Consider the following 26,475-nt stretch of genomic DNA (forward strand, 5'->3'; position numbering starts at 1 on the left):
CATGGGTACTGTAATTGCAAACTGCATAAACAGTTTTATTTGCAGGACAAAGGTCTAGAAGGCATTAAAATAATACATATTTAAGATACAGACAGAGACATTGGTTTCACAATATAACGTTACAGCAATCATAATGCAAACATTCGGAGAAAAAAACCTGCATAAATTACGACAAAAACGAGATATTCTAAACGTAAAACAAGAAATATGTTATTGACAAGAGACGCGGATCATCTACATTTAAATAAAGCTTTACAAGCGGTGTTCCCGTAATGTACCGTAAACCACTCAATAAGCGCGCATCTGAACCTAAACGGCGGCTGGCTTGACCGTGTATTTTCAAACCGCGGCTGGCTTGACCGCAGTTCGATGGAGGGTGAGCACCTGCCACAAACACAGATTCTTTTTTTCACTTCTATAAAAATGTGAATAGCACTTTAAGACAACTTCAGGTGATACTTTTCATTGTGGTTTGCTATTCAAAATGTTAAACGTAAAAGGTGTGTATTGTGAGTGAAGCCCAACGGGTATAAAGGAAGTATTGGGACACTTTGTGGTTCTGGAACAGTAGCGGCTCTTGTCTATAGTTGTCTATGTCATGAACTACATGTGATTATTCTGATACTCACATATGTGAAGTAGATAAGAACTAGCTTCATACATCCACCTGCCACCCTCATTAGTGAAGCACTTTTCCTGGTTTCACAAGGCTAGAAGGAACAGGTCACCCTCAAGTTGTTCCAAAACTGTAGAAATGTCTTTGTTCTGATGAACACAGTGAAAGATACTTGTAAACAAACAGTTCTTGAACACCATGGGAAAAGTTTCTTTGTTCTATTGAACACAAATGTGTAGAATGAAGAATGTAGGAAACAAACCTTTCAGGACCACTTTTGACTACCATTGTCATGTGTTTCCTATGGGAGTCAATGGGGGGCAAGATCTGTCTGGTTACAAGCATTCTTCCAAATATCTATCTCTGTGTTCATCAGAACAAAGACATTTATACAGATTTGGTACAACTGGAGGGTGAGTAATTGATGACAGAATTTTTATTTTTGTGTGAACTGTCCCTTCAAGGGTATAGTCCCAGACTAAAATGAACGTTTGAGATATAATTGAATATAACTTGCTGTGACATATCTTAAAATATATCATTGCCATCGTTTTGTCTCAAGATCCACACCAGTAATTTTTTTTCTAAAGCATTTTTATAAAAATGATAGTCTGATGCATAGTCCTGGCTTAAGTCTGTGAAACCATGCCTTTGTGTTTTGGCAAACACTAAATAGAAACAATTTCTCAGCATCAGCAGTTACTTTATAAATAACATAAAACAGACTGATATACAGTGCTGCTCACACTGACTGTACAGAGAACGCGCCATCTAGTGGATGCCAATAATCATTTAAAGGCATACACCACTCAAAAACGAAAATTCTGTCATGAATTACCCTCAAGTAGTTCCAAATCTGTACTAATTTCTTTGTTCTGTTGAACACAAAAAAAGATATTTAGAAGAATGTCAGCAACTGAGATTTCTGGGGTAGGCAAAAAAAGAACGGTTTGTTTTCCTAAATTCTTAAAAATATCTTCTTTTGTGTTTAACAGAACAAAAAAATATACAATCATTCTTTCTACTATTTTAGTCAACAAATAGCCATAGTTTGGTGTCCCAGAAATGTCAGTTGCTAACATTCATCCAAATATCTTTTGTTGCGTTCAACAGACCGAATACATTTTATACAGGTTTGGAACAACTTGAGGATGAGTAATTCATGACAGAATTTTTATTGTTGGGTGGAGTAACCCTTCAAAACGAGATTTTACATTTTGTATTTTATTTTAAGTAATGAATGTATATAACACTTTTGGATTGTTAAATCAGTAGCTAAATCAAACTAGATTTGAGTGACGTCAGTTTTGATTTTTTAACGTAAGCACACACAAACCAGAATGCATATTAATAAATATTCTTTATTATGTAAATTTTGCACATTGCGCTCAACATTACATCCAAACGTCTTTACTACTGGATGTTTCATCTTTCTGTAAAATCTTTTCTCATCTCTGTACACGCTTAGTTTTTTTCCACTAAAATTGTCACAGTCAGGTAAATGATTTAGGGAAGAAAAGAAGACAAAGAAATGCGTTACAAACAATACATTAAGACTACCGACATCTAACCCTACAGTCAAGGCCTGTTTATTTAATAATTGTGTCTCCTAAGAACCTGTTTCCTAATCCACATGTCACAAGAGAAAGAAAACAAAGTCACCTGTGATTGGTTGAGAAGGATTTGGGGTGAAAGAGGAGGTGCTTAAAGGGGAAGACATATATGTGACAGACAGGTAACTTTTCCCAACAAATACGAACGTCATCAAATTCGACAGCTAAATACAGCACTGAATTATTTTACCCCTTCCGATTCCAAATCCATGCTTTGGAAAAAACAAACTGACAACGCAGTGGTGATCATGAGTGTTATGGTCTATAAAAATAAGTGTGAGTTAGTGTGTATGGTCTAGTTGACGCTGGTGGCGGACGGCCACTCTCCAGTGCACACGCTGGAGTGGCAGTATTTGGTGAAGCGGTCTTTAAGGCCCTGTCTGTACTGGTCTCGCATGCGGTAGAAGGACTTGTTGTTCTCTACAAATGACTGGATCTCATCCTGCGTCAGACAGTTCTCGTCATCCGAGGTCACTTCAGATTCCTTCTGTTTACAAAGAAATGACAAAATAAACCAATCAAGTATTGAACACTCAAAACCCGACATCTAGCATCATCAGACATCCGATTCATCAAGGAGTCGAAGAGATTTGACTCACCAGTAACTCCATCAGGCTCTTGGCACTGCCGTCGCTGTGAGCACAGGTGTCAGGTACGGGAGGCAGAGCGTGTAAGTGTCTTCCACCGCTCAGCGTAGGAACGCTCACTGACGACACACAACTGCACAGTTGTGATGAAGAGGAAGACTCAGATCCAGAACCTCTCCTGCTGTCTGATGCACAGCTCTCCTTCACCGTAGATGTCTGTGAGAGAGGAACAGATCACAGACTGCTCACTTCACCGACACTATATGCACAAGAGAATACTGAATAATAATTCAACTTCACCAGGTTTACTTCAAGTATTGGGCAGTTTACTCACATGATCGCTCCTGCACTTAGTTTTTCTTTTCTTCTTCTTGTTTTTGCTCTTTGTGTGTTCTTCGGAGATAGCCCAGCACTCCACACAGCTGTCTACAGCATCTTCCTCCTTCTCCTCTGAGCCGCGGTGAACACAGGAGCATTCACCTGGAAGAAAAACAATCATCGAACTGTACCATGCTGGCAAAGAGCCTCATAAACAGGGATGCCTCAATCTGAAAGGATGTACAAGACTTTTACGTCCAATCAAAATCTATGCTAAATGTTTGTGAAACACTGCTTTATATACCAGCTGATTTAGTAGAATAATAATAAAAAAACAAAATCACACAATGAAAGTTTGTGTGAATATCTAAAGGGCACAATTCTCACTATATGTTGCAAGCAACAAAGATTCACCTTCACCTGTACCCGTTTCTTCATGGTTACACATGCCATCGGTGCAGGCCACATCCGAGCCCTCCCGGGAGCCCGTCTCACTGCCCTCCATACTGGAACAGTAGCCACAGTCGCTGCCGTTACTGTGGGGTAACAGTGCTGCAAACAGACACACCGGTCAGATCACAGTTTAAGCGGCAATCCGCGATAATTTGGGGGTAAAAATAATCAGAAATCAATTATTGAGTAAATACATAGACAGATCAGTGTTCAAAACGTCTTGCCCTGATTCACAACGTTGAGCTTATAATAATGATTTATAATTAGCGCTGTCGGGTCGCCCCATGCAGGAAATGTGAATTTGCTTCGCGTCATTACATCCCGTCCGTAAACACAAAGTAGAGGAACCGGTTAGTTTATCACGTGTGTGTGAGGATGATGGTGCTGCAGCAGCACTGCTACGGGTGACAGTGTTGTTCATTCTTATCAGTCGCTTGGAATTTAAATCATCATCTAGATGGCTGTGTTTAAAAGCGATCATCTGGGGAATGTCATGCAAACATCTTAATTGATTAAGTTCTGAGGCTGATTACATCTGGGGAATCATCTGTTGTTAATAACAAAGTAACCACGTGCTCTGGAGAGCTAAAGTGACAGTGGACTTTGAGAGTTGGCTCCGACATCTGAAAGGATCGCATTTACAGGTAAGACGTCACTGTCGTGATTTATTTTTTACAAGTCTTTGTTTCATGTAGTCAGAACAAAAGCGGCAGACATTGTACGTGTTCAGACGACATGTTTCAGAGTACTTGTAGGATGTAAGGTAGGCGGTATCTTCCATGTTATTTAGAGTTTTTGTCGACATCAGGCGTGACGCCATATCAAATGCAACGTTTCGCATTGTATCTGGTATAGACACGTCACATGTTATTGCCACGTTGATGTACATATGTGCTCTGATGCGGTGTGAGCAGTCAGTCATTTAGCACAGAGCTCGGATTCATCCACGCAGAGCAGCAGTGCCAAAGCACAACCCACGTAAAGAAAATAACTCCGCATTTAACTGACATTTTATGTTTCAAACTGAGATGGTGACAAAGAGGCCAAAGTTAAGGACTGCAGCTTTAAATGCAAGGTAATCTGGGTATCCAACATCGCTCAGATTCTTAAGGCAGTCACTAAGCATCCCTCCCCATCCTCACCTTTCTTGGTTTTGGGGGAATGCAGGTCAGAAGCAGCAGGACAGGTGCAGGAGGAGAGTTCACTGGAGATGATGACCTCCACACTGCCTGCAGACTCCACTCCACTGCCACATGACTTACAACCACCATCCACAGACTCCGATGAACCCTGAAAGACACAGATGATGTACATCACCTCAGACTTGTATGGATGTAAAAAAGTGTGAATGAGATTACGTCTCATGTATTAGTATTATTGTCATAGGCAGATTACAACAGCAAAGAATGATTTAGGGGTCTTTACCTCATCAAGACTTTTGTCCTTCTCCTCCTCTGCTTCTTGTTCAAAGCCACACTTGTTTTTACGTCTGTTCTTGCGTTTTTGCCTCTTCTTCTCCTGCTTGAGCTCTTTTGCTCTCTCCTCCTCTGAGAGCTCTTCACAAAGCTGTTCCAGTCTGCTGATACCCTGAACCCGCTCCACGGTCATCTACACAGACAAACACACCATTTATGCATTTAGCAGATGCTAAAGTCTCACTTGCCATCTTTAGTACTTGTCCTGGCACAAAACAGGATACATTTAATCATTTTTGAAGTTCAAGAAAATTTGATATTGATTAAAAGGTCAAAGTACTATTTAAAGGGGCAGTACAGACAAAACAAAACCGTAATCGGGCAGTAGCTGGCATTCAGAACAGCACCTCAAAGCTTTTGCGGAGGGCATCAATGCCCAGATAAAAGAGCATCTGCCACGTTTGCTCCTCCGCCCGCAGTTTCTGCCAGATCCTGTGCAGCCGCTCGTACAGATGGATTCCCAGACACGTCAGCACCTCCTCCTGAGCGACGTCCATGGTCTTTGCATGTCTCTCCCGCCGCCTGTAAATCCACATATGAGGCAGTGAGGTACAAACTCCAATAATGGACTTATTTCCCATTGAGGACTGGATCACTCACTCGTAACCCCCTGCGAACTCGGGTTCTGCTCGGCCCAGTAAGTGAGCGATGAAGTCGGTCTCACAGCAGACGTGGATGTGGCGCTCGTGGGGGCAGCAGCGTAAACCCTCGTACAGGGCGGCGCAGTAGCCTTTCTCTTTACTGCAGTCCAGATCTCCCACCAGGATGTTGTACGCTCTCAAAACTTTGTTCTTACAGTCGGTACAGAACCTGTGGATGCACATCGCGGAAAGAGACCATTAGTGACAGGTTCTTAAAAAAAAAACGGGTCGCCAGGTCAAGCAACATCTCTTACCTGTGTTTGCGCAAGTATGTTTCCAGAGTTTCCAGTAGAGAGGCGCTATCAATCAAAACCACCTCATCACGACAGTCCTGTGACATCAGCTCCCACACATCCATCCAGCTGCCCCTGTGGAACAGTAACCACGGTTACCAAACACCACCAGTCAACAAGCCCAGACATCACTGTAGATGCCTGGGGGAATCACTCTAGCTTTTTTACATTTCACGAAGCAAGGGGTTCATTCAGTGACTCACCCTAAAGGTTTGGGTTTGTGCGTGTCTAAAGAGTGCAGCTGACAGCGTTTGTTCTTTTTACTCTTGGGAATAGCATCAATTACGCTGTTTAACTTCGACCTGAAACAAAGACAGACATCAGTGCTCATATTTAAATGTATTAAAAAATGCGACAATTAAACCGGCAAAAGAAAACAAACATACAGACAAACGTTCAAAATGAATTAAGTGGCATTTTTTTTTGTCCGACTGATGAATTCTCAGTAGGAAATAATGTAAACACTTGCTTTTATCCAGAAGGTTTGATTTGATTGACTCATTGGTCCAGAATATAAAGTTCCTTGAAAGCCTTTTTTAGCTGGTTTAGGTATGTTTAAACATAGCTGGAGATAACCTCAGGTTCTAGAGGTTCACCAATTTCTAGTCCTCTTCAAGTCCATGTGTAACACTTACCCGTGCACATAAAAGAGCGCGTAGAGTTTTCTGGGGTCTGTGAGGCATGTCCGTGTCACTGACAGCACTCCAGACGATCCCAAGGTGAGAGGCTCCAGGGCGAAATGTCCTGAGTCTGTAAGCTGGGAGAAGAGACGCTCCACACTGCGTCTGCAGCCAACGCACGGCACAGACTGAGACAGAGCGCTGAATACTTCTCGAGACATCACCGTCAATGCCATGTTCAGGTCTTGCTGTTTCAAAAGTCTGTGATGCTGTTGGAGAAAGCACAGACGGAAACGTCACGATGGACACCAGCAATAACAGTCTGAAAGTTCATCATTTGATTTGCGCTCAAGCTAGAGGCTCCAGCATTAGGAAAATGTATACCCTGCTGAATCTTACAAAAACATGTCCATGTTATACAGTACTGTCTGTCGATAGAGAGAGATCTTTTGTTATTTACCTCAACAAACTGTTTCATTTGCGAACTGTGGATCTGATGACTGTCAAACTCCAGGATACTCTCAGGGAATTCCATCACCATCTACAACGTTAACATGCAAATACCGAATATAAGTTTACTATAAAAAACAACCATTTCCTGTACAACACGTCTTTTTTTGTAAAGAAGTTAAAGATTTAGAGGAATATACAAACATTTTGTATTTAACACTGCTCACATGTATGGTTAGTAATATTTTCTTAAGAATCTATACTGGAAGAGCTATTAATTATTATTAAATGATCAGACTTGTGATTGCCGCCTAGCAGATGAGAAAGCTAGAGAAACAATCTTTTAGAGAAAAACACATAATTGAATGAATAAAAGAATTTTACAGTGAGGGTGTCATCGATGTAAAGGGGAATCTGGCGTGCAAGGAAAAGATAGTCCTCTTCTCCATCCCTGCAGACAGCCACCAAACGCGCCATGTCTCTCCTGAAACCTCCCTACGAAAAATTAAGACAATCAAAGATGTCAATACACAATATCAACTCTATATGCGACATTAAATAAAAAAATTAAATCTAGATCGATGATTATTAATGCACATTATGCCAGATCTAAAAGTGCAACCAGTGCCTGACTTCCCATCAGCCCTTGCAGCTTTGCTAGGGATTATTATCTTAAACACACACTCTCAGCCCAGTACAGAGGCTTCAACACTCACTATACTCCTCTTCACTCCCAAGTATTACTGAAATGCGTATATACATGCATCATGCTGTGCACACTCGTGAACTCGGATGTAAAACACACGCAGTATGTGTCTCTTTATTAGATGTACGATCAGAAGTCAAAAGAGGTCAACCCACAGCGCATGCTAACAACGAGCAGCTAAACACCTCGAAACCAGCCTCTCTAATATATCAAAATATACATTTCACATGAATGTATAATAACATGCTTGACCGTCCTGTCGCCATGACAACGTTACATAATGAATGCTGTAATAACTTCCCTCATATATCCCCTCCAACGACATGCATGCTAATTAGCCTGCTAGCTAAAGAAATGCACGCACGCACACACAGACAAACTTGTAGTTGAGCTTTAACGTGTGATTTTGAAATGTTTTACGTTTCAAAGTATTAAAAGACTTTAAACTAATGGTTTGAAAACGGGACAATTTAGCATCTCAGAATCGAGTTAGCACACGGCTAACCTGTGAAACTTCCTCAAGCTGCTAGTCATGACTGTAGCTTGCAGGCTGACATCTTTCACTGCGACTTTTAACTACTGCAGCATGCATTTCTGCATGTTAGACATGCAGCGACAGGTATCATTCATATTTCAAATATTAACTGATAAAGGTGCGCTGTTAGATATCTGACGTTATTCTGACTGACGAACGAACTGACACCTCCAGCTTTCACTCGACCTATTCCGGGTTTATCCTCAACGTGACGTTCCTTCTGTGGAGTTTTAAGACTTGTACAAGCTTTCAAATGTTCAAGTATAGAAATGCATTAGTCGTACACACCTGTTTTCTGAAAATTGGTTGTTTTTTGGACAAAAACAAACAAGTGCGACGGCGGCGTATGTGGCTGGCGAATGTTCTGTGACCTTTAGCCCCTGAATACGTCAGAAAGTAGTTCCGGGCTCTGGCATGACGTGTGGAGTTTGACTGACACCGGGGAGGAGTTATTAATCATGTACGTTGTTAGAAAGTTATTTTCTTCATGTATAAAATTTATATGAATATATTGTTCATTACCATTTAAAAATGGCAAGACACGTACAACTAAGACAATGTAATATGCATTTTTTGATCACGATAAAATGTATTAAGCATTTAATTCATTTGCACTTTGTATTTTTAAACCCATATTGGCAGTCTGTCTTTTTTGATGTTATGTTATATACAATAATGTTACTGTGTATGCTCTTACAAAACAATAGGTTGCTTGTACTTTAAAACATATTTAATCATAATGCAGGACTAAGCAAACTGCATAAATGTAAAAATAAAAAATGACATGAAAATGAACTCCTGATTATGAAATAAATGTCCATGTTATTTGCACTCGGGTATAATTTTGGTATAATACATTCATATTTACTTTACATTTTGTACTAGTATATTTGCTCATTTTATTTTATTTACACTATGCAAACGTTAAATTCAGCACACTTCACAACAGAAAAAAGACCAAATAAAAAATTAAAATGTAAAAATAAAAAGGGGTCAATGTATTACCAGAACTTAATGGTTATTTTATTAACATGCAATATAAATATAACTAAGCTGTTCATGAACATATACATCAACAAAACACTTACAGCTAAGACATCACTGCGGGTTAGAGTGTCTACTAACACATTGGTCAAACCAGTCATGATATTTGCAAGCAGAAAATATAATAACTGATTCCGGTTTACAGATTGTACGAGACACAATGCATCTAAATTTTGTCTAATCTTGTCATCTGCTGATGAATTGACTGACTTCTTATTTGTACAAGGAGTCCACGATGAAGATACAAGAGAAACATTAGAGATCACTTTGGAATAAAGCAAAAGTCCATCAGCAATGCTTAAGCACGAAATAAATAGCATGGATTGAGCTACAGTCCAAACACAGAAAGAAAGGTTGGCCATTCTGCGTGACACTGGCTCTATATATGTCTGGCAAATGTGCAAGGTGATAAATAACCCAAAGCAGGTTAACAGAAGGTTACGAATCACTTTGATCCAGTCCTTAACTAATGTCCTGCTCTGCATCAGGTAGAGGCCAGCCTGAACCCCGGCCATATAGATGGATATGTAACCCACAACTGAGACGATACCCTCCCTGTTGGCCTGCAGAAAGCCTGTACGGTCCTCATTGTGGATGAGAAAAGATTTAAGATCTGTTGTCTGCAAGATAACCTGGTAAGTTCCACTAAGGAGGAGAGCAAGAAGCCAGGAGACATTTACAGGAAAAATGGCTAAAAGCACAGATGCCACCACTCTAACGATAGCTAACGTGAAGAAGAAGTTCCAGTGAACTCCGTACTCGGTCACATGCTCGTGGTAGCCAGTTGACTTGACGCTCGCCAGCCTCACCAGCCCCAAAAGCACCAGAGGCCATACAGACAAAAACTGCTTTAACACATGGCTACATTTTGATCCTTGAATATTCTTTCCTCTCGCTTCAGGACACACTAGTGCATTGGCCATCACATACGCTCCAACACCAAAATCCATGACCCCCGTGCCATACATCTCTGTCTTTGCATATCGTCTTGGGAACACAGCGAAGTCAACGGCCAGAATGCTTATGGCCGTCTTCACATTGACCAGAACCCGGAAGACGGTTACAAATGGGACTAGGTTAGATTCTACTCTTGTTTGTAGAAACCTGTCAATCGTACTGTGGAGGGAACCCTGAGATGGTCGCCTTTTGTTGTTGTACACAAAGTATAAGACAGCAAAATCCACTAGAGCCAGACCCATGATTACAAAGTGAAGAATGTCGCTAAGTATGGTACATGACAGGACCAAAGGCATTATCAGTGTCATGAAGTCCAATTGGAGATGGACTCCTTGGGATAATGGAAGGACCCCTTTTCCCAGGTGGAACACTATAAGGAGGAGTCCTCGACTGAGGACACACAGTGGAGCTAACAGGGATCCCAGTGAAACCTCTGTCAGCGTTGTTCCATTAAGGTTGCTGACAAATGCAATCTTGCCTTCTGGCAATGCCATTTCCTGTAAAAAAAAAACACAGTACAAACATGATGTTACTTATGGTTAGTGAGGGACCTATATGGTAATGTGATATAGAATAAAAACAATTGACATATTAAACATAAAGTAGCAAAATAGGTCGATTTTAAAATAAGACACAGTGGTCCTTTTGCCAGACTCATCTAACGAGTTTGTGCTCAAATGTGTTCAGTGAACAACAGCGGTAAAGACAAAAGGATATGTTTCGACGCAAAAACATATTTGGATATACCTACCTCCTCCGGCTAACAGCAGACTGTCAGGATGAACCGGTTTAGCACACTAAAAACATTTAATAAACACTTAATGTTACCTGGTTTAATAATAACTTACTAAATAAAAACGACTTACAAATCTACTATCATTATTCATTGCTCATTCTTACTTTCAAACGAAATGCGTCCGCACATGAGAACTATTTAGAGATATTTCTCTTCCGCATTGGGAGTGGCTTTCTGTGTAGTCATCATGTGGGTGGGACTAGCATACAAACTGCGTGACGTCACCGCTCGAGTCAGCGGCCAGTGAGGTGAGTGAGCGGGATCGCGCGGTGGGAGTTTTGTCCTTCACGCAGGAATGTTCATGGCTGGAAAGGCAAAAACAACTAAAATGTCATGTCAGTGACAGAAATATAGCACAAAATACCAGGGGACTTGTTTTTATAACTTTTACATTCATGGCGACTGTCAAACAGAAAGTTTTATTTGGAAACAAAGACGTGTCGACCGTTAATAGTTCTGAGGGAGCGTTGAGAAATTTGGCTGGAACACCAAACCTACACGAGACGGTAAGTGCAATGTGTTTACTAGACTAGACATTTAATATCTTTTAACGCTACCTCACCTACACGTTATAAACATTTCCTCTTTATAACAGTACAAAAAAAGTTGCTGTATTGTATGTGTTTCAGAGTGTGACGTCCAAAAACATAGTGCTGCCAATAAAACACCATGATGTGTTTATAACAACATTGCTGAACTTTTTGTTGGTGTTGTCTGTTCATAAAATAGTTCCATCACAAGTAATGTGTAAGTGATTTTACGATGAATGGTCTTGTTTTGCGGTTTATACCTAAATGTGCATGTTCATTGACGTGGACAGTAGGGATGTAACGATTCACTCAGCTCACGATGCGATGCGAGTCACGATTCTGATCTCACGATGCGATTTATTCACGATTTACTCACGATTTATTTTTACAACATGAGTTGAAACAAATTAGAAATTTCTTAAATGCTTAACGTTTCTTTGTATATTAAAATAATGTTTTATTTCAAATAACAAAACTAAACTGCAGTTTTATAACAAATGAATAATAGAAAAAGTCTCTTTAATATAAACAAACTAATACTGTCTGAGCTTTTCTTGGATTTTTTTGCATTTAAGAAATATCAGCATGTCCACGTTTAGATTTGCAGTGAAAATAGCGGCCCCTGCTGTTCAAAAAATGTATTGCGATTCAGTTCACACCTCGACCGATTTGAATCGTCACTCATTATAACCGATTTTCAACCGGCTCACGGTGAATCGTTACATCCCTAGTGGACAGTGTTGTCAATGGCCCGGATTAACCAGGGGTGCTTTTAAACTCAGATTATTTTGGGTGTTCTGGATCAATGGATGTTACACCTATTATTGATAACGCAGCCTTTTTTACTGTTTTTGGTTTTATATCAAAGTCTAATAAAAGCGCACAAAATAAAAATGTTAACAACAACATTTTAAAACAGTATACAGTTGGTTTGCCAATGCCATGCCTCTCTGAGCCATTTCAGCCATTGGCACGGATACAGCCATACATTTGTCATTGTTACTATGATTCACAGACTGCAGTGTTAGTGCCACACAGGAATTCTTCTGTATCACATAATCGTTAGTTCTGTGGCTCATGTTTAAATACAGGAAGACTGTAATTTTGACATTGCAGATGTTCTCTCCCAGCTGGAGCCATCATTTTCTCAATAATGGTAGTAGTTAAGGTCTAATTGACTATTTCTTTTAAAGATGCTTGCCGCCTAGACTCCTCTTACCTTAACCGGATAGTGGTGTTACCCAGTGTTTGTGTGATTGGATTAGACACAGGTCTGTTCAGCATACGGTGTTTATTATTAGTTTATCCTGACCGTGTCCTGGCTCTGCACGTCCACGGCACATGCTTAGAACATACTGTCTTCAGCACAGCATAGTAACAGAATGCTGACCGTGACATGCAAACGTGTTGTATTAAAATACTGTTTTATTCATGATGTGTCCCATTAGAAAGGTTTGCACAGTCAGTAACTACATTTCTTTTTTAGAAAGATGCATGTATTAAACATGACTGCACAAGCAGTTCTAATAGTCATAACTCAAGGAAGGTGTTCACCAAAGGACTTATGACAAGCACATGTGTTAAACCTTTGTTAGTTGTTGCAGATAAGTGATAAGGCTCTTTTCAATGATGTCACGCAGAGGTCTGTGTGTACAAAACAGCTGAGTTTAAATATGTTAAACTGTGCGTTATGGTTTTGTATTTCTATGTGAATGAGACGTGTACATTTATTTAAGTATTGTTAGTTTGACTGAGTTTGAAAACTTAGAATTAATAGAAACCAAGTCGTCGAGCTTTTGTCATGGCTAGTTAGGTTAAGAGCTTTACTGTGTTGCATCTGGTTAAAATGTGGTATAAGAGATCTTATGACCGCATGGTCTGTGCAAATATGTTTTTATTATGCAGGTTAATGGGCTGAAAGGCAAAGCCCAGACCCGCAGGAAATCTCTCAATGATTCACTGGAAGGGGATATCCGAGACTTCCTTATAAATGAATCTGAACTTCATACTTATGATGACCTCACCAAAGTTAACCCTGTTACCCCCACTACAGGTAAGCTTTTTTTAGAACAGATATGTTTCGATTGACAATTCCTCAGAATGAAAGTGTGTGATATAACATGTCTGGAGAAATAAATCACTTTTTTTTGTTACCTCTATTGCATTCGCTTCTGCATATGTAATTTTTGCTGGTGTTTTTTGCAGTCCTGAAATGTTTGCAGGCCAGGTACAGTGCAAAGGTGTTCTACACACATGCCGGCTGCACGCTGGTGGCTCTCAACCCCTTTCAGCCCATCCCTCATCTGTACTCTCTGGATGTGATGAGGGAATATCATTCTGCCTCTCAGCCTCAGGTAAACACACCAGAAAACATGGTGAGGCCTGCGGGTACATCTGATGTACTACTGGTTTATAAACAACTGTAGTTTCGTACTGCTTTGTTTATACGTAACAGATGTCATCCAGATGATATCTAGTCACCCATCTGCCTTTTTTTCACAATGATGGGTCAAACAGTGTTTGTACACCTGGTCTATGAAGTATGTTTTGAGTTGAATGGGATAAAAAAACCCGAAATGTTTTATGAAAAATGCTACACAAATAAAAATAACCTAAGGCACAAGGATCTTGTATATGAAACCATTCTTATGTAAATGATTCCATTTAATTGAATGTTACATCTGCGATAAGAATAGATGAATTAAACTATGATGCATGCAGAGTTTGACCTTCTTTTCACATTATGCCATGGACCAGTAACTTCGCTTTACGCTCCTTGTTTATTTTGGCATCTGAGACTGTTAATGGCAAATTTGCAAATCAGGAAGTTGGACAAAACAGAGCACATTCAGAAACATAAGTAAAATGCTGAGTGATAGCTTTCCTTCAAGTCAGGTGTACTAGGCAGCAACAATGATACATGTCGTTTTACCTCTTCTTTTGCAAAACAGTGTATCTGTGATACATATGCCAGCAAGGAATGCTGAATCTCTCAAAAATGCAAACGAAGTTGCCATTAATCCAACATTTTGTAGCAGAACAGAATGAAGGTTAGGACATTCACTCTAAAACAATTACGGAGTAAACTGTTGAAACATGCCCAGTGGACACTAAAATGCAGGAAGTAATGTTGCTTTGAAGCTGGCCGTGATGTTAAAGCATCTCTTTGTATGCAGGATTTCAAGCCGCACATCTTCATCGTTGCAGAAGAGGCTTACAGAAATGTACAGGGGCAGGTGGAGCCCACGAACCAGTCTCTGGTGGTCTCTGGAGAGAGTGGAGCTGGGAAAGTGAGTGATGTGTGTGTGTGTGACCTCCTCATTTTTGCTTGGAGGGATTCAAGTTTGTTACTATGTGAATAACGTCATCACAAACTGATAAACAAGATTTAAGACCGATATTTTAAACCGATTAAATTTAGTAAGGATTTGATGTAATCTGAATAAGCAGTCTGGATGGATCTCAAAGCACTTGATGTTGATCGGAGATCCACAGATTTATTGAGGATGAAGGGTGTGTTTATGCAAAGTGTCCATTCTGACATCTGGTTTATTTGGCTAGATTCCACTGAGTGACCGGAATATTTGCACCATAATACTGTAGAGTTTGATTGAACCTGTCAACCACTGTAAAAGATTTGGAAAGTGTTTTCTCCCTCCTTTTACAAGTTGATAAGATTATTTATATTCTTACTACCACAATTATATCATAAGTTGCATTTTATTGTTTGCATGTGGTTTTATGCTGCCCATGACTCTAGCAGAGCAGATGAGAACCGCAGCTTTAGATTACAGTAATCTACAGTAACTCCTTTACTAAATATGTCTTCAGACCTGGACGTCACGCTGCCTGATGAAGTACTACGCCACGGTTGCAGCATCATCTCAGAAGTGCCAACACACCGTAGAGAAGATAGAAAGACGAGTGTTGGACTCCAACCCTCTCATGGAGGCCTTTGGTGAGGGGAAAAGCTAAGATTTGATTATTTTATCTGTCCTTCACTATGCTCTTATACTAAAAGCCCATGTTTGTCCTTTTCTTTTGTTTCTTAGGCAACGCCTGCACATTACGCAACAACAACAGCAGTCGCTTTGGAAAATACATTCAGCTTCAGCTCAACAGGTCAGTTGTGCGGTCTCTTCAGCTTTTGAGCCTGAAGCAGTATGTGACCGGTGTAAATATCTCTGTTTTTATAACGCAGCTCTCAGCTGTTGGTTGGTGCGTCGGTGCAGACGTATTTGTTGGAGAAAACCAGAGTGGCTTTCCAAGCACCTAATGAGAGGAACTTTCACATATTCTATCAGGTAAAATATCTGCATTCACAAAACCTTTCAGAATAAAAAACAACGACCAGTTCTTTAAAAAAAATGTGTTTATTGTTTCTCCAAGTTTTATTACTGACAACTGACAGCTCTGATGTTGATTTATTGATCTTTTTCCCAAAAAATATGATTAATGAAGACAGTTTTCCTCAAATTAACTTTTAGTTCCCACATGTACGTTTATCCTGATTATGTCTGCATCTCTTTTGATTTGTTTCATTGGAAGATGATGAAAGGGGCCAAAGAAAAGCAGAGACTGGACTGGATGTTACCTTTAGATCAAGCCTTTGCCTGGTTGCCACATGCCGATAAAAACTTAGAAGGTAAATATCAGAACTGAAATGTCCCATCATGCATGTAATATCATTTTAAGGGGAGTTTTGTTGTCTGATTTGACACTGTTTGTGTCCGAGCAGAAGACTGTCTGCAGGAGACTGTGGTGGCAATGGTCAACCTCGGTATCGATGAGGAGAAAAGGGCACAGATATTTAAGGTGAGTTGTGATGGGGTATAAATACAGGGTTTTCGCGGGGTCTAAAAAAGTCTAAAAAAGTCTTAAATTACAAAATCAAAATTTTAGGTATTGTGTTCTATGTCTTAATTCATTTTAAACAGGTCTTAGTTTTCCTACGGCCGTGTAACGCTACCTCTAATGCAGAGGTTAACCAAAAATTCCAGTGACGGAAAAATCTGAAGAGCGTCAGTGATTTTGACGGATTACAATAAGGGCAATTTGTCACTCCCCGTTTTGTCATTTCCCTTCATTAGAGCGTGATCTTAGGCTTCTACCCCTCTGCCCTGAACATGATCGCGAAGAGCCGTGTGTTTCCCATTCATTGGCTTTCTTACAATGCCTGGGCCGTTTTGGAAAATGCGCGCACGGTCAGACGAGACTCACGGTGCAGATGCATCTGTCACAGACCACACCACGTCCCGTGCACGCATACACACAAAGGCGTGTAGTGGTGCTGTGTTTACAGAGTTTTTTCCTTCAGAAAAGCGAATAGCGTCTTTTTGGATAAACCTTAACTTTCAGTGAGTGGGAAAATGTCTCTCTTGGCGTCTTCTCTGTTCAGTGAGTGGCAGAAGCAGCACATTCGTGACCAAACCGCAGCTTACTTGTGAGTGAGTACAGAACATCATTTACAAGCACATGTCATTGTTACTGACTAGACCAGGGGTCGCAACCCGTGGCTCTTCTGCCACCCTGATGTGGCTCTCTGCAGTCTTTATAAGGCCCTGGTTATGCCTGGTAATAAGATGCGTTTTGGTCGATGGATCACAAGTGGACGAAAGCGGCACATACCCGTTTACACCTGCTACCACTACTGTCCTGATTTCTTCAAGAAATATCTGAAAAAGCATTTCATTCGAATATTCGAAATAAGTCCATGCAATGTACATACTGTATGTGCGCGGACCAGAGATGACAGAAAAAACATACAGAGAGCAGCGGCTTTATTTCTGCTTTGACAGATGTGAGACACACTGTATACGTGTGTTAGAAGTGGAATGGTGAGAAAACATTCTGCTTGGTACGTTTTTCGTCTTTAAACCAAACTATTAGGTCTTTAGCCGGCATGGTTTAAATCGTGTCTGGCTAGCGCGCTTCTCATAATGTTTATGCATGATGTCCGTATGCAGAGTAGTAGACGGTCTCTTGTGGCTGTTCATCGCCAAAACAAAAGTTCACAGAAAAAATCTGAAGTCTAACTAATCGCGACGCTACTCTCCTATTGCAACACTCCCACTTCTTGCCAGGGACAAAAATGTATAAATTGCTTATCATCTAAGTACAATAAAAATACTACACTATATACAACTGGGTAACTACTACCTTACATGCATAACCTGTGTTACAGTAATTTAAAGGTTACATATATTTTGCGGCTCCAGACAAATTTTATTTGGTGGGAGAAGGCCCAAAATGGCTCTTTTGGTTGCAAAGGTTGCCGACCCCTGGACTAGACATATGAACAAAAACATTTGTTTAAAAAAAAAAAATTATGTCTGACAACAGAAACATTAAATATATAAATGAATATAAACAACAACGGCTTTATTGGGCATTCAGTTGTATTAAAATACAACAAGTTCCGCTGTCATTACGAGAAATTGATCTGGGAATGTTGGGTTTTTATGTTGTGATACAGGTCTTAAATTTCATTCATAATGGTCTAAAAAAGGTCTTAAAAAGTCTTAAATTTGACTTTGTGAAACCTGCAGAAACCCTGAAATAGTAGATTTAAACATCATAAGCTATTTAAAGTAACATGATTGTATCATAGCTTTGTGTAGATCCTTGCAGGTCTTCTGCAGCTGGGAAATGTGGACTTCAGTCCTGCATCTGAAGAGTCTCAGTCATGTGATCTGGAAGAGAACTCTAAAGGTGCGAGACATTTCTGCTGTACAATCTACAAACGCAACATTACATGGTGGCGCAGTGGTTGTGTGCATGTTCCAAACACATTGAGCTTTTATTCTATAGGCATGCACTTATGTGAATTGCTGCTGCCCAGTAGTCTTTCATCATGCGTTTGTGTTGTATCTTGTGGCTTGTGCTGATAAACTGCTCTCTCTCTCTGTGTTGTGTGTTTTCTGTAGGTTTCCTGCAGAAGACTGCTGTCCTGCTACAGGTGCCAGTAGAGGAGCTGCAGACGTATCTGGTAGTGAGAACACTGCGTGCTGGAAAACAGAACGTGCTCAAGCCGTGTTCTCAGACTGAATGCACCATCCGCAGAGACTGTCTTGCTAAAGTCATCTATGCACAGTGAGTCAAATATGGGTGTAAACCAGCTTGTCTAGTATGTCTAGTGGTATGAACAGCGAGGTTCCTATTAGTATCATATAGTCAAACATTGGTCAGCTTTGAGCCGTCCACTTACACAGGAAGTGATTGGAAACTAAGTGACCAAACTATAATTTATGTTTTTACATAACATTTATTTAAAACAGGTGATATCGTGATATATTACAGAAAGAAATCAGATAACAATGAATATACAATCTACAGTTGTTGAGATTGCAGTGGGTATCTAAAAAATCTACAAACTGATGTTTTTAATTTACAGGCTATTTGAGTGGTTGGTCACTTTCATTAATAACAGTATGTGCGCAGACAGGTCCATGTGGTGCAACTTCATTGGTACGTATTTTATTCATTTTGTATTCTTTTCCAGTGGTTCTGAAACTTTTTTGTTTTTGCGGCCCCCCAAATAAAAACGTATAATATTAAAGTTAGAATTTTAAAACGTTTTGTTTTGGATATTGTGAAGCACAAATAAAACGTGTCTAACTGGTTTCCTCTCCAGGCTTGCTGGATGTTTATGGTTTTGAGTGTTTCCTCCTGAATAACCTGGAGCAGTTGTGCATTAATTATGCCAACGAAAAACTCCAGCAACACTTTGTGGCTCATTATCTGAAGGCCCAGCAGGAGGAGTACGTGTCTGAGGGGCTGCAGTGGTCCTTCATACGTTACCAAGACAACCAGGCTTGCCTGGACCTGATTGAAGGCAGCCCCACCAGCATTTTCTCTCTGCTCAATGAGGTCTGCTTCCACTTCCACAGAGAGAGACGAGAAATCAAACTCCATTTCTGTCACAAGCATACAAATGTATTTGTGTCAAATGTGTCTTTCCTGTCTAGGAGTGTCGTCTGAACAGAACGTCAGATGCTAAGCAGTTCCGTGTGCGTCTGGAGAAGGAGCTGTCGGGAAATGCCAACATCAGCTGGGACAAATTCAGTAAAGAGCCTCATTTCACGGTCGCCCATTATGCGGGCAAAGTCAGCTACCGGATCGAAGGCATGATGGAGAAGAATAAAGTATGACTGTGATCTGTGTAAATGTTGACCTATAGCTGAACAATACATTTATTCACAAGCTTGCTTTATTTTTTGCACACGTGTGCACTCATGTTTTCTACAGGACCCAGTTCCCCCAGAGCTTATCCATGTCCTGCAGAAATCCCAGAATGCATTGCTGCACGGTCTCTTTGATGAGAGTGACAGCGGAGGGTCCAGAGGGCACAACAAAGTTGTTACTGTTGTCTCCAAATTTAAGGTACAGAGCTTAAATTAAGCTGGCGTCTTTGTGTGTATGTTTTAAATTGTTTAATGAAAGCGTAAGCATTATTTTCACAATCACTTGAATCATCAAAAGGATCAAGGTATAATACTGCTAAAATATTTCAAGGTTCACAGAAGCTTTATATTCATATTATATTCATATATTCAGATCATTTAAGACTGACCTGCCTTTTTATGTAACGTGATGTTTTTGTGAAATTGCAGAACTCGCTGGAAAGCCTGATGAAGATCTTGTACAGCACCACCCCCCACTACACACGCTGTATCAAACCCAACCCAGACTGCAGACCGCTCACCTTCCAAAAGGAGGAGGTAATGACGTCATCTGCCTCTGTTGAATATATGGTTACTCTCGCATCAGGTGCTTAAGGGATGCTATTGCATACTCTCTGTTGATTTCATTCATTCATTGTTTTTCTTTCTAAAAAGTCCATATTCTAAAGTTTTACAGGCTGATTAGTGACTGTCCGTTTGGTTTGTGCTCAGGTTATCACTCAGCTTGAGGCCTGTGGGATAGTGGAGACCATAAACATCAGCGCAGCAGGATTTCCCATCAGGTAACGCATTCACAACAAAAACATCTGTCACCCAAGTAACTACAAATACATTTAATGGCAACAGGACGTGGTTACAGCATTCTGTATGTTTTTAAATATGACTTATACAGGATCCCGTATGGCAGTTTCCTTCAGCGTTATGGACTGATTACAAACACTCTACTAAACAGAGATGACGGTAAAAGACATAATTCACCTGTTATTATTAGCGTCACACATCACTGTTCTTATGATCATACTCTGAGCTAAACCTGTCCCTGACCCACTATTAAAGTATTTAAAGTCATTTGTTCACTTGTTTGTTGACTCGAGGTGGCCTAAGCTTTTTGCTCAATTAGACTTTTGAGTTTTGCCTGGAAGACAAAAACAGTTTCTAAAACCAATGAAACGGTATCTAGTATCACTCGGTGAGCAGAATATAGAGACAAGGGGGTGGGTTATTTTGACTTGGGCTATCTAGCACAAAGAACATCTTATTAGCAACACCCTCACAACCACCAACAGCACTCTAGAGTTGAAAGTTTTGCACACTTGCATTCTCTCAAACTTTCAAACGTTTACCATTTCTTTATCTCTTCCCTTTTTTCTCTTTCAGTATTCTCATTTCCATCCTCTTTATTGGAAAGTTGTACAAAAAAAATATTCCGGGTTGTTTCTTAACCACAGATCTGAGTTTTTCGGGTGAATAACTGCACGTTTTTCTAGTACATATTTTCATGCAGTTTATGCATCTTTTATTCCAACTTGCATTTTGTATGTTAATGTTAAACTTTACTAATCTGACTAATATTACTTTCATTGCTGTTAATGGTTTTTGTCCAAGCTGTGGAAAGTTGTGTGTGTGTGTTTTCATGTCACTGCTTGCACACCTGTTTTATTTGTTTTCTTATAAACAAGCACAGTAAAGTTAACAATGCTGCATATGAATTAAAACCAAACAGAGCCATCATCATCATCACAGCGTTGTGTTTGTCCTGTAGTCGCGTGTGCATGCCCTGCAGTTAACGCTGTGTCTAAAGTACATCTATCACCCGCAGGACCTGAGATGAGTGATCCGTCTGTTCTGCGATCTGCAGTGGAGGACGTGCTCAATGTGGTTCTCAAGAGACACGCCCCCAGCTCCACCCTCAGCCCTGATGACAACAATAACATGGTGCATTGTGGGAGGACCAAAGTCTTTCTGACTTACGCTCTGGTAAAGCAGCCCCTCACGCTTTTGTAAAATGCTCATTTGCTCTGAAGAATAATGTAAAGAGAAGAAAGACGTGTGGATCAAGGTCCTGGATAACATTAAAAGCCAACTTGTCAAAGTAACAAAATGATTGTGACGAAACAAAAAGTTTTGTTCAAAACATTACCACAGATCAGATCACGTATACTGTAACAAGCAGTCATAAAAATCCCCTTTGTGTTGCGTGTGAGTGCCAGGTGTAAAGCATGATTTACTGTGATGTCTGTAAACTTAATGTTCCATGTTGTTTAGTTGGAGGTGATGGAAGACCACAGGGTCAGGGTGCGCTCCCAGAAGGCGTTCTGTATCCAGTGTGCCTGGCGCAGGTATCAGTGTCATCGCCGCAACATCAGGACACAAGCTGCCACTCGTATACAAGCAGGTCAGCATTTATCATTACAGGTTTTTGGATTTTATTAATCACATTTTTACAAAAACCCTCATGCTTCTGACTGTAAGAAAGTAATAGATTTTTATCTGGATATGTTTTTATTCATTAGCATAAAGGACATTTGGCACAACAAATACTACCATGATAATTGACATGACCTAATAATGACTTTACAGATGTATTCTACACTATCAATAACAAAGTGATTTTTACCACTACAGTAATGAGAATTCAAAAGGAAAATTGACTTGTACAAGACTTCTTTATACAAAAATAATCACAAAAAACTGAAGAAGTGATTGGTCAAAAGGTGTTACAACGTAAGCTGTAACAATCGACATACTCTCTCTCATGATTGGCTAAAGCATGTGACATCTGCCATCCGTCTAGACACTTTGCACCTGATTAACTCAGTACAGAAAAGATCAAGCTCACCCAAGCCAGACCGATCCTGTACTGAGATCAGATTTCTGTTTCTAAACTCAATTCTGATCTGGCTACGTCGCATTTACATCAGAGAAATAAAAGTGTCAGTAAATCCCTTGCACATCAAAGAGAGTGTGTTAAACACCAGACTGATCTTTTAGCATTACTGACATGATAAAGAGGTGTATTGATTCCAGGCTGTTGGATGTTTCATCAGTATGTATGTATTGGCTTCTCATCCAAACGCCAGTCCACAGGAAGTGCCATGACCTTCTTAGCACCTGTTCTTGGCTCTACACACGGACACTTTTAGCATGTGGGATTTTGTTAGTGTCACACATATGTGACCTGCTCCGTCAATTTGAGTTGCTTTGACCCAGAAACACATACTCTGAAGTCAAATGTTTTCTTTTGTTTTGGTTTTTGTCTTCATGTCATTATCCAAATCACTTCAGATATATAATCATTTAAAGGTTTACCGAGACTTGTGTTTTCAAAACTTTGAATGTGTTTATAACAGGGGTGAGATCCTGGCTGCTCAGAAAAGAGGTGAGGAAACTGCACAAAGCCGCAGCAGTCATCCAGCACAAATGGAGACGCTGGAGAGTAAGCACCCTGCTTCTATTTAATGCGCTAATGCAATAATTCATTTCATTGTGCTTTGAACTCAGTTTTGTTCTCTTCTTCTTTTTGTGTGTCTTTCTGCGCATCTTCCCTGCTCAATATGCACCGTGCTGCAGGCGCGCATGGATGCGCTAGCTGAGTCGGAACTGGACAATGCTGAAGATTTGGTAGAAGAAGAAGCGTACGTGCGTCCCAAGCTGGACACTCTGCTGAAGGAGAGAGGCTCAGTGCAGCTCTCCAGCATCCCAGAACCTGTGGTGGTCAGAGGTTGGCCCATCGGGCTGGCTGTTGCTTCTGCACCCACCATCACCGTGTCTATGACCGCTTCTGGTTTCCAGAGGGTCATGTCCATGATGGCCTGTCTTAAGATCCCCTTCAGACAGGGTGACTATAAAGTAAAGACCAACCAGTTTGATCAGGGTGTGGCCTCCATCAGAGCACAGCCACGGGTAAGACATTTCTCAAACAATACATCTTACCTTGGACTCTTTTACTTCAGTTTTTTTTTTTTATGAAACATGAATGACTTTAACAGGAATATGCAAGGATAAATAAGATTTAGGCTCTATTGACTGTTCCTGTATTATAACAGTGTGTATGTCACAGATGTTGTCCACACAGAGCTGAAGTTTTTCTGCTCTTTATTTTCCAGGGGTCCATTAAAATGCATTTGCAGAGATCTCCACTGCTGTACGCTAACATGCACCCAGTACACAAGACCGAGGGAGTGACTGGATTTAACCAGATCCTGCTGGAGGGAACCTGATATTTCATGTCATCTTTATCTAATCAATGCACCTTTAAAGTACATGTAGGAACTTGGTAATACTGAGGTGCTAAGTGACAAAAATCATTAAGGATACTGATAATCCTTATTGTTCGTGTAATGTTGGATGTTTATTTCCTCTCAGGTCTTAGCAAGAAGCACAAGTGCCTTTAAATCTGGAGCTTCCTCAATCGGTATAATACTGGAGACATTTTTATAATTATGCAATTTTATACTTAAATGATCATTATACACAAAGATTCGCACTCACAAAAGTGTAAATATATGAAATACTTTTATTCCATGATGGGAGGCAGGTTAACCTATAAATGATCAGTAACTACATTTCTTGCACAACTGAAAAAATGATTTGTAGATATCCTTGAGTATTATTATTTTTTTGTTAATTTAATGTGCTGCTTATAAATGCCGAATTTGGGCATTATTAAAACACTTTTAACTGAATTTAATATAAAACATAAAGTGACGTAGACATCTTGTTAAATGACAGATTAGGCCTTATTGTGTATGACCACTGTTTTATATCCAGTACATTGTACCGTTTATTTGTATTCTGTGCAATCACTAATGTAAAGTATAACACTACATGGTTAAACAATGGGAAGCTTTGCAGTTGAGCTTGCAACCAATTGTTTTGGCGTATTCATAGTTCCTGGTTTTTGTCAGTTTGTACTGGTAAATATCTCATGTTGTTAACACAAAAATCTTACTTTTTTGTTATCAAATGTTTAATGATATGCAAAATATGCAGTTACAACCAAATCTACCATTATACAGTTCTTTTCTCAGGGCATTAATGACGAAAGCCCTTAGTTTAGGTACAGCTTCAATAAACCAATATATAAGTTGTGTTTGTTACGGAAAATAAAAATATTGTCAACATGTTCTCCAGTCCCAGTTTCTGATTTAAACAAATCGGATAGTATTCTAAATGTGCAGAAAGAAATCTAATCACCGACTTGATTTAATGTTACATATAAAACAAAAAACAACAGGAGGTATTTGAACTTGAAACGTGTCAGTTAGTCCACGTTTACATTGAAACAATCCATACGTGACCAGTGAGCATCATTCATCATTATCATCATCATGATAATGTTCTGTTTCTTTTGGTTCAATCATTTTCAAGCACTGGTCAGCAAACTCTGTAAACAGTGGTTCCTGCATGGCATCCTTCACGGCCTTGTCTTTATTTTCAGCTGAATCCACTGATGTTATTAACTGTCTGAGATGTGGATTTAGCAACAAACACTTGAGTGCCTCTGAATCACCTGTGTGAACAAATACAGAGATTCTGTAAACCCGCACAGAAACGACACAACAGGTAAGATGACTGCAACACGATCTAAGATTACTGTAAATAAAGAAGTGCATATATGGAATATTCTGTGTTATTTAAAGTGAAAATCTTCATGGCTTAATGTAAACATCTGTGTCACTGTCATTTAACTTCACCTAGTTTCTGAAGTTTCTCTAAGGCTACACTGTCACTCTGGCTGTCCTCATCAAGTAGATCATTAACAGTCCAGGGCTGGTCAGCTGAAGTCCAAACACATTTATGTTAATGACAATCAAATGACTGAATAATTCTCAGTATATTTACATGATTACAGTATAATACAGGATCTATTACAAACTACAGTAATGACTCACCACTGCACACAGGTGTTGGGGTGATGGAGGCTGGACGTGTTTCTTTATTTGGATGACATGAATCTATGAAGAGAAATAAAGCTTCATTTTAACTAGCCATTACTATGGTTAATCAGAAAAAACAACAGAACAAGTAGACAAAATCAGACAGTAACCTGTCATTAAAATGTTAAAATCAAATAAACTTACCACCAGCTTTGTGTTTCTTAAAGCAGTTCACTGAACAACTACAAGAAAAAATGAGAAAGAAGTGACAATACTTGACTTACAAACATGATCTTAAGCTGCTCGTGTCTAAACTGAATCAGCACGGAGACACAAACTTACTATCTGATTCTGCAGGCAGGACATTTGTATTTAGGAACAAGTTCGTTACAAACTACACAAAGCTGCATGATCAACTCAAAACTCTATAATCAATCAAATAAAAAGGGCTAAATATCACACAAGCTCCACTAGTTTACTAGAAATCCGACTGTCACCTAACATCGTATCAAGCACGTGGATTCGCTGTTCTTCTATTAGTATATTATGTTGCTAAAGCGCGTCATGGCGCATTACCGCCACCAATCGGCCAAATGTATATTTACACCAGAATTCTGGATTTACTGTGAATCTTTAGGTAAAAGAAAATCGAAAATTGGAAGAAGATTAGGCCTATTTAAATTATTTGAAAAATCTGAGCTATTAGAAGACCCTGTTGTTTAATTATTGGATTTATTTTCACTTTGTACATTTTTTGTCTGTTAGGATTGTTATGGTAG

General features: G+C 39.8%; 4 protein-coding genes across 9 annotated transcripts; 1 reads left to right on the plus strand and 3 right to left on the minus strand.

Moving 5' to 3' along the window:
- Nucleotides 1-1,959: 1,959 nt before the first annotated feature.
- On the minus strand, nt 1,960-8,690 carry ggnbp2 (gametogenetin binding protein 2). 4 transcript variants are annotated; one of them, XM_057357680.1, is made up of 14 exons: nt 8,596-8,690; nt 7,451-7,561; nt 7,077-7,157; nt 6,632-6,885; nt 6,200-6,298; nt 5,958-6,071; nt 5,663-5,872; nt 5,410-5,584; nt 5,013-5,195; nt 4,730-4,877; nt 3,555-3,686; nt 3,151-3,296; nt 2,829-3,032; nt 1,960-2,716 (listed from the first exon to the last, which is right to left on the minus strand). In XM_057357680.1, exons 2-14 carry the CDS (start codon nt 7,541-7,543, stop codon nt 2,525-2,527), a joined length of 2,031 nt encoding a protein of 676 aa, XP_057213663.1. In that variant the 5' UTR covers nt 7,544-7,561; nt 8,596-8,690; the 3' UTR covers nt 1,960-2,524. The 4 variants fall into 4 exon arrangements, with proteins under 4 accessions (XP_057213663.1, XP_057213659.1, XP_057213641.1 ...); XM_057357676.1 differs by having other exon boundaries at nt 1,960-2,713; nt 3,549-3,686; XM_057357658.1 differs by having other exon boundaries at nt 3,549-3,686.
- Nucleotides 8,691-9,006: 316 nt separating this feature from the next.
- Nucleotides 9,007-11,277, minus strand: pigw (phosphatidylinositol glycan anchor biosynthesis, class W). 2 transcript variants are annotated; one of them, XM_057319531.1, is made up of 3 exons: nt 11,209-11,277; nt 11,060-11,105; nt 9,007-10,805 (listed from the first exon to the last, which is right to left on the minus strand). In XM_057319531.1, the coding sequence occupies exon 3, from the start codon at nt 10,800-10,802 to the stop codon at nt 9,309-9,311; it is 1,494 nt and encodes a 497-aa protein (XP_057175514.1). In that variant the 5' UTR covers nt 10,803-10,805; nt 11,060-11,105; nt 11,209-11,277; the 3' UTR covers nt 9,007-9,308. The 2 variants fall into 2 exon arrangements, with proteins under 2 accessions (XP_057175514.1, XP_057175506.1); XM_057319523.1 differs by having other exon boundaries at nt 11,060-11,257.
- A 68-nt stretch (nt 11,278-11,345) lies between these two features.
- Nucleotides 11,346-24,182, plus strand: LOC130550323 (unconventional myosin-XIX). Its single transcript, XM_057327763.1, has 23 exons — nt 11,346-11,610; nt 13,540-13,687; nt 13,840-13,988; nt 14,811-14,924; nt 15,466-15,592; nt 15,687-15,756; nt 15,836-15,938; nt 16,183-16,279; nt 16,373-16,449; nt 18,255-18,345; nt 18,561-18,726; nt 19,028-19,101; nt 19,268-19,503; nt 19,602-19,778; nt 19,882-20,016; nt 20,247-20,354; nt 20,529-20,599; nt 20,710-20,777; nt 21,637-21,794; nt 22,083-22,212; nt 23,168-23,253; nt 23,388-23,720; nt 23,924-24,182. The coding sequence occupies exons 1-23, from the start codon at nt 11,500-11,502 to the stop codon at nt 24,035-24,037; spliced, it is 2,943 nt and encodes a 980-aa protein (XP_057183746.1). The 5' UTR covers nt 11,346-11,499; the 3' UTR covers nt 24,038-24,182.
- Nucleotides 24,183-24,312: 130 nt separating this feature from the next.
- On the minus strand, nt 24,313-26,222 carry znhit3 (zinc finger, HIT-type containing 3). 2 transcript variants are annotated; one of them, XM_057327774.1, is made up of 5 exons: nt 26,039-26,222; nt 25,901-25,938; nt 25,712-25,774; nt 25,514-25,597; nt 24,313-25,329 (listed from the first exon to the last, which is right to left on the minus strand). In XM_057327774.1, exons 1-5 carry the CDS (start codon nt 26,104-26,106, stop codon nt 25,127-25,129), a joined length of 456 nt encoding a protein of 151 aa, XP_057183757.1. In that variant the 5' UTR covers nt 26,107-26,222; the 3' UTR covers nt 24,313-25,126. The 2 variants fall into 2 exon arrangements, with proteins under 2 accessions (XP_057183757.1, XP_057183765.1); XM_057327782.1 differs by lacking the exon at nt 25,514-25,597.
- Nucleotides 26,223-26,475: the final 253 nt, after the last annotated feature.

The sequence above is a fragment of the Triplophysa rosa genome, linkage group LG2, assembly GCF_024868665.1.
Source record: "Triplophysa rosa linkage group LG2, Trosa_1v2, whole genome shotgun sequence".
NCBI classification, from domain to species: domain Eukaryota; kingdom Metazoa; phylum Chordata; class Actinopteri; order Cypriniformes; family Nemacheilidae; genus Triplophysa; species Triplophysa rosa.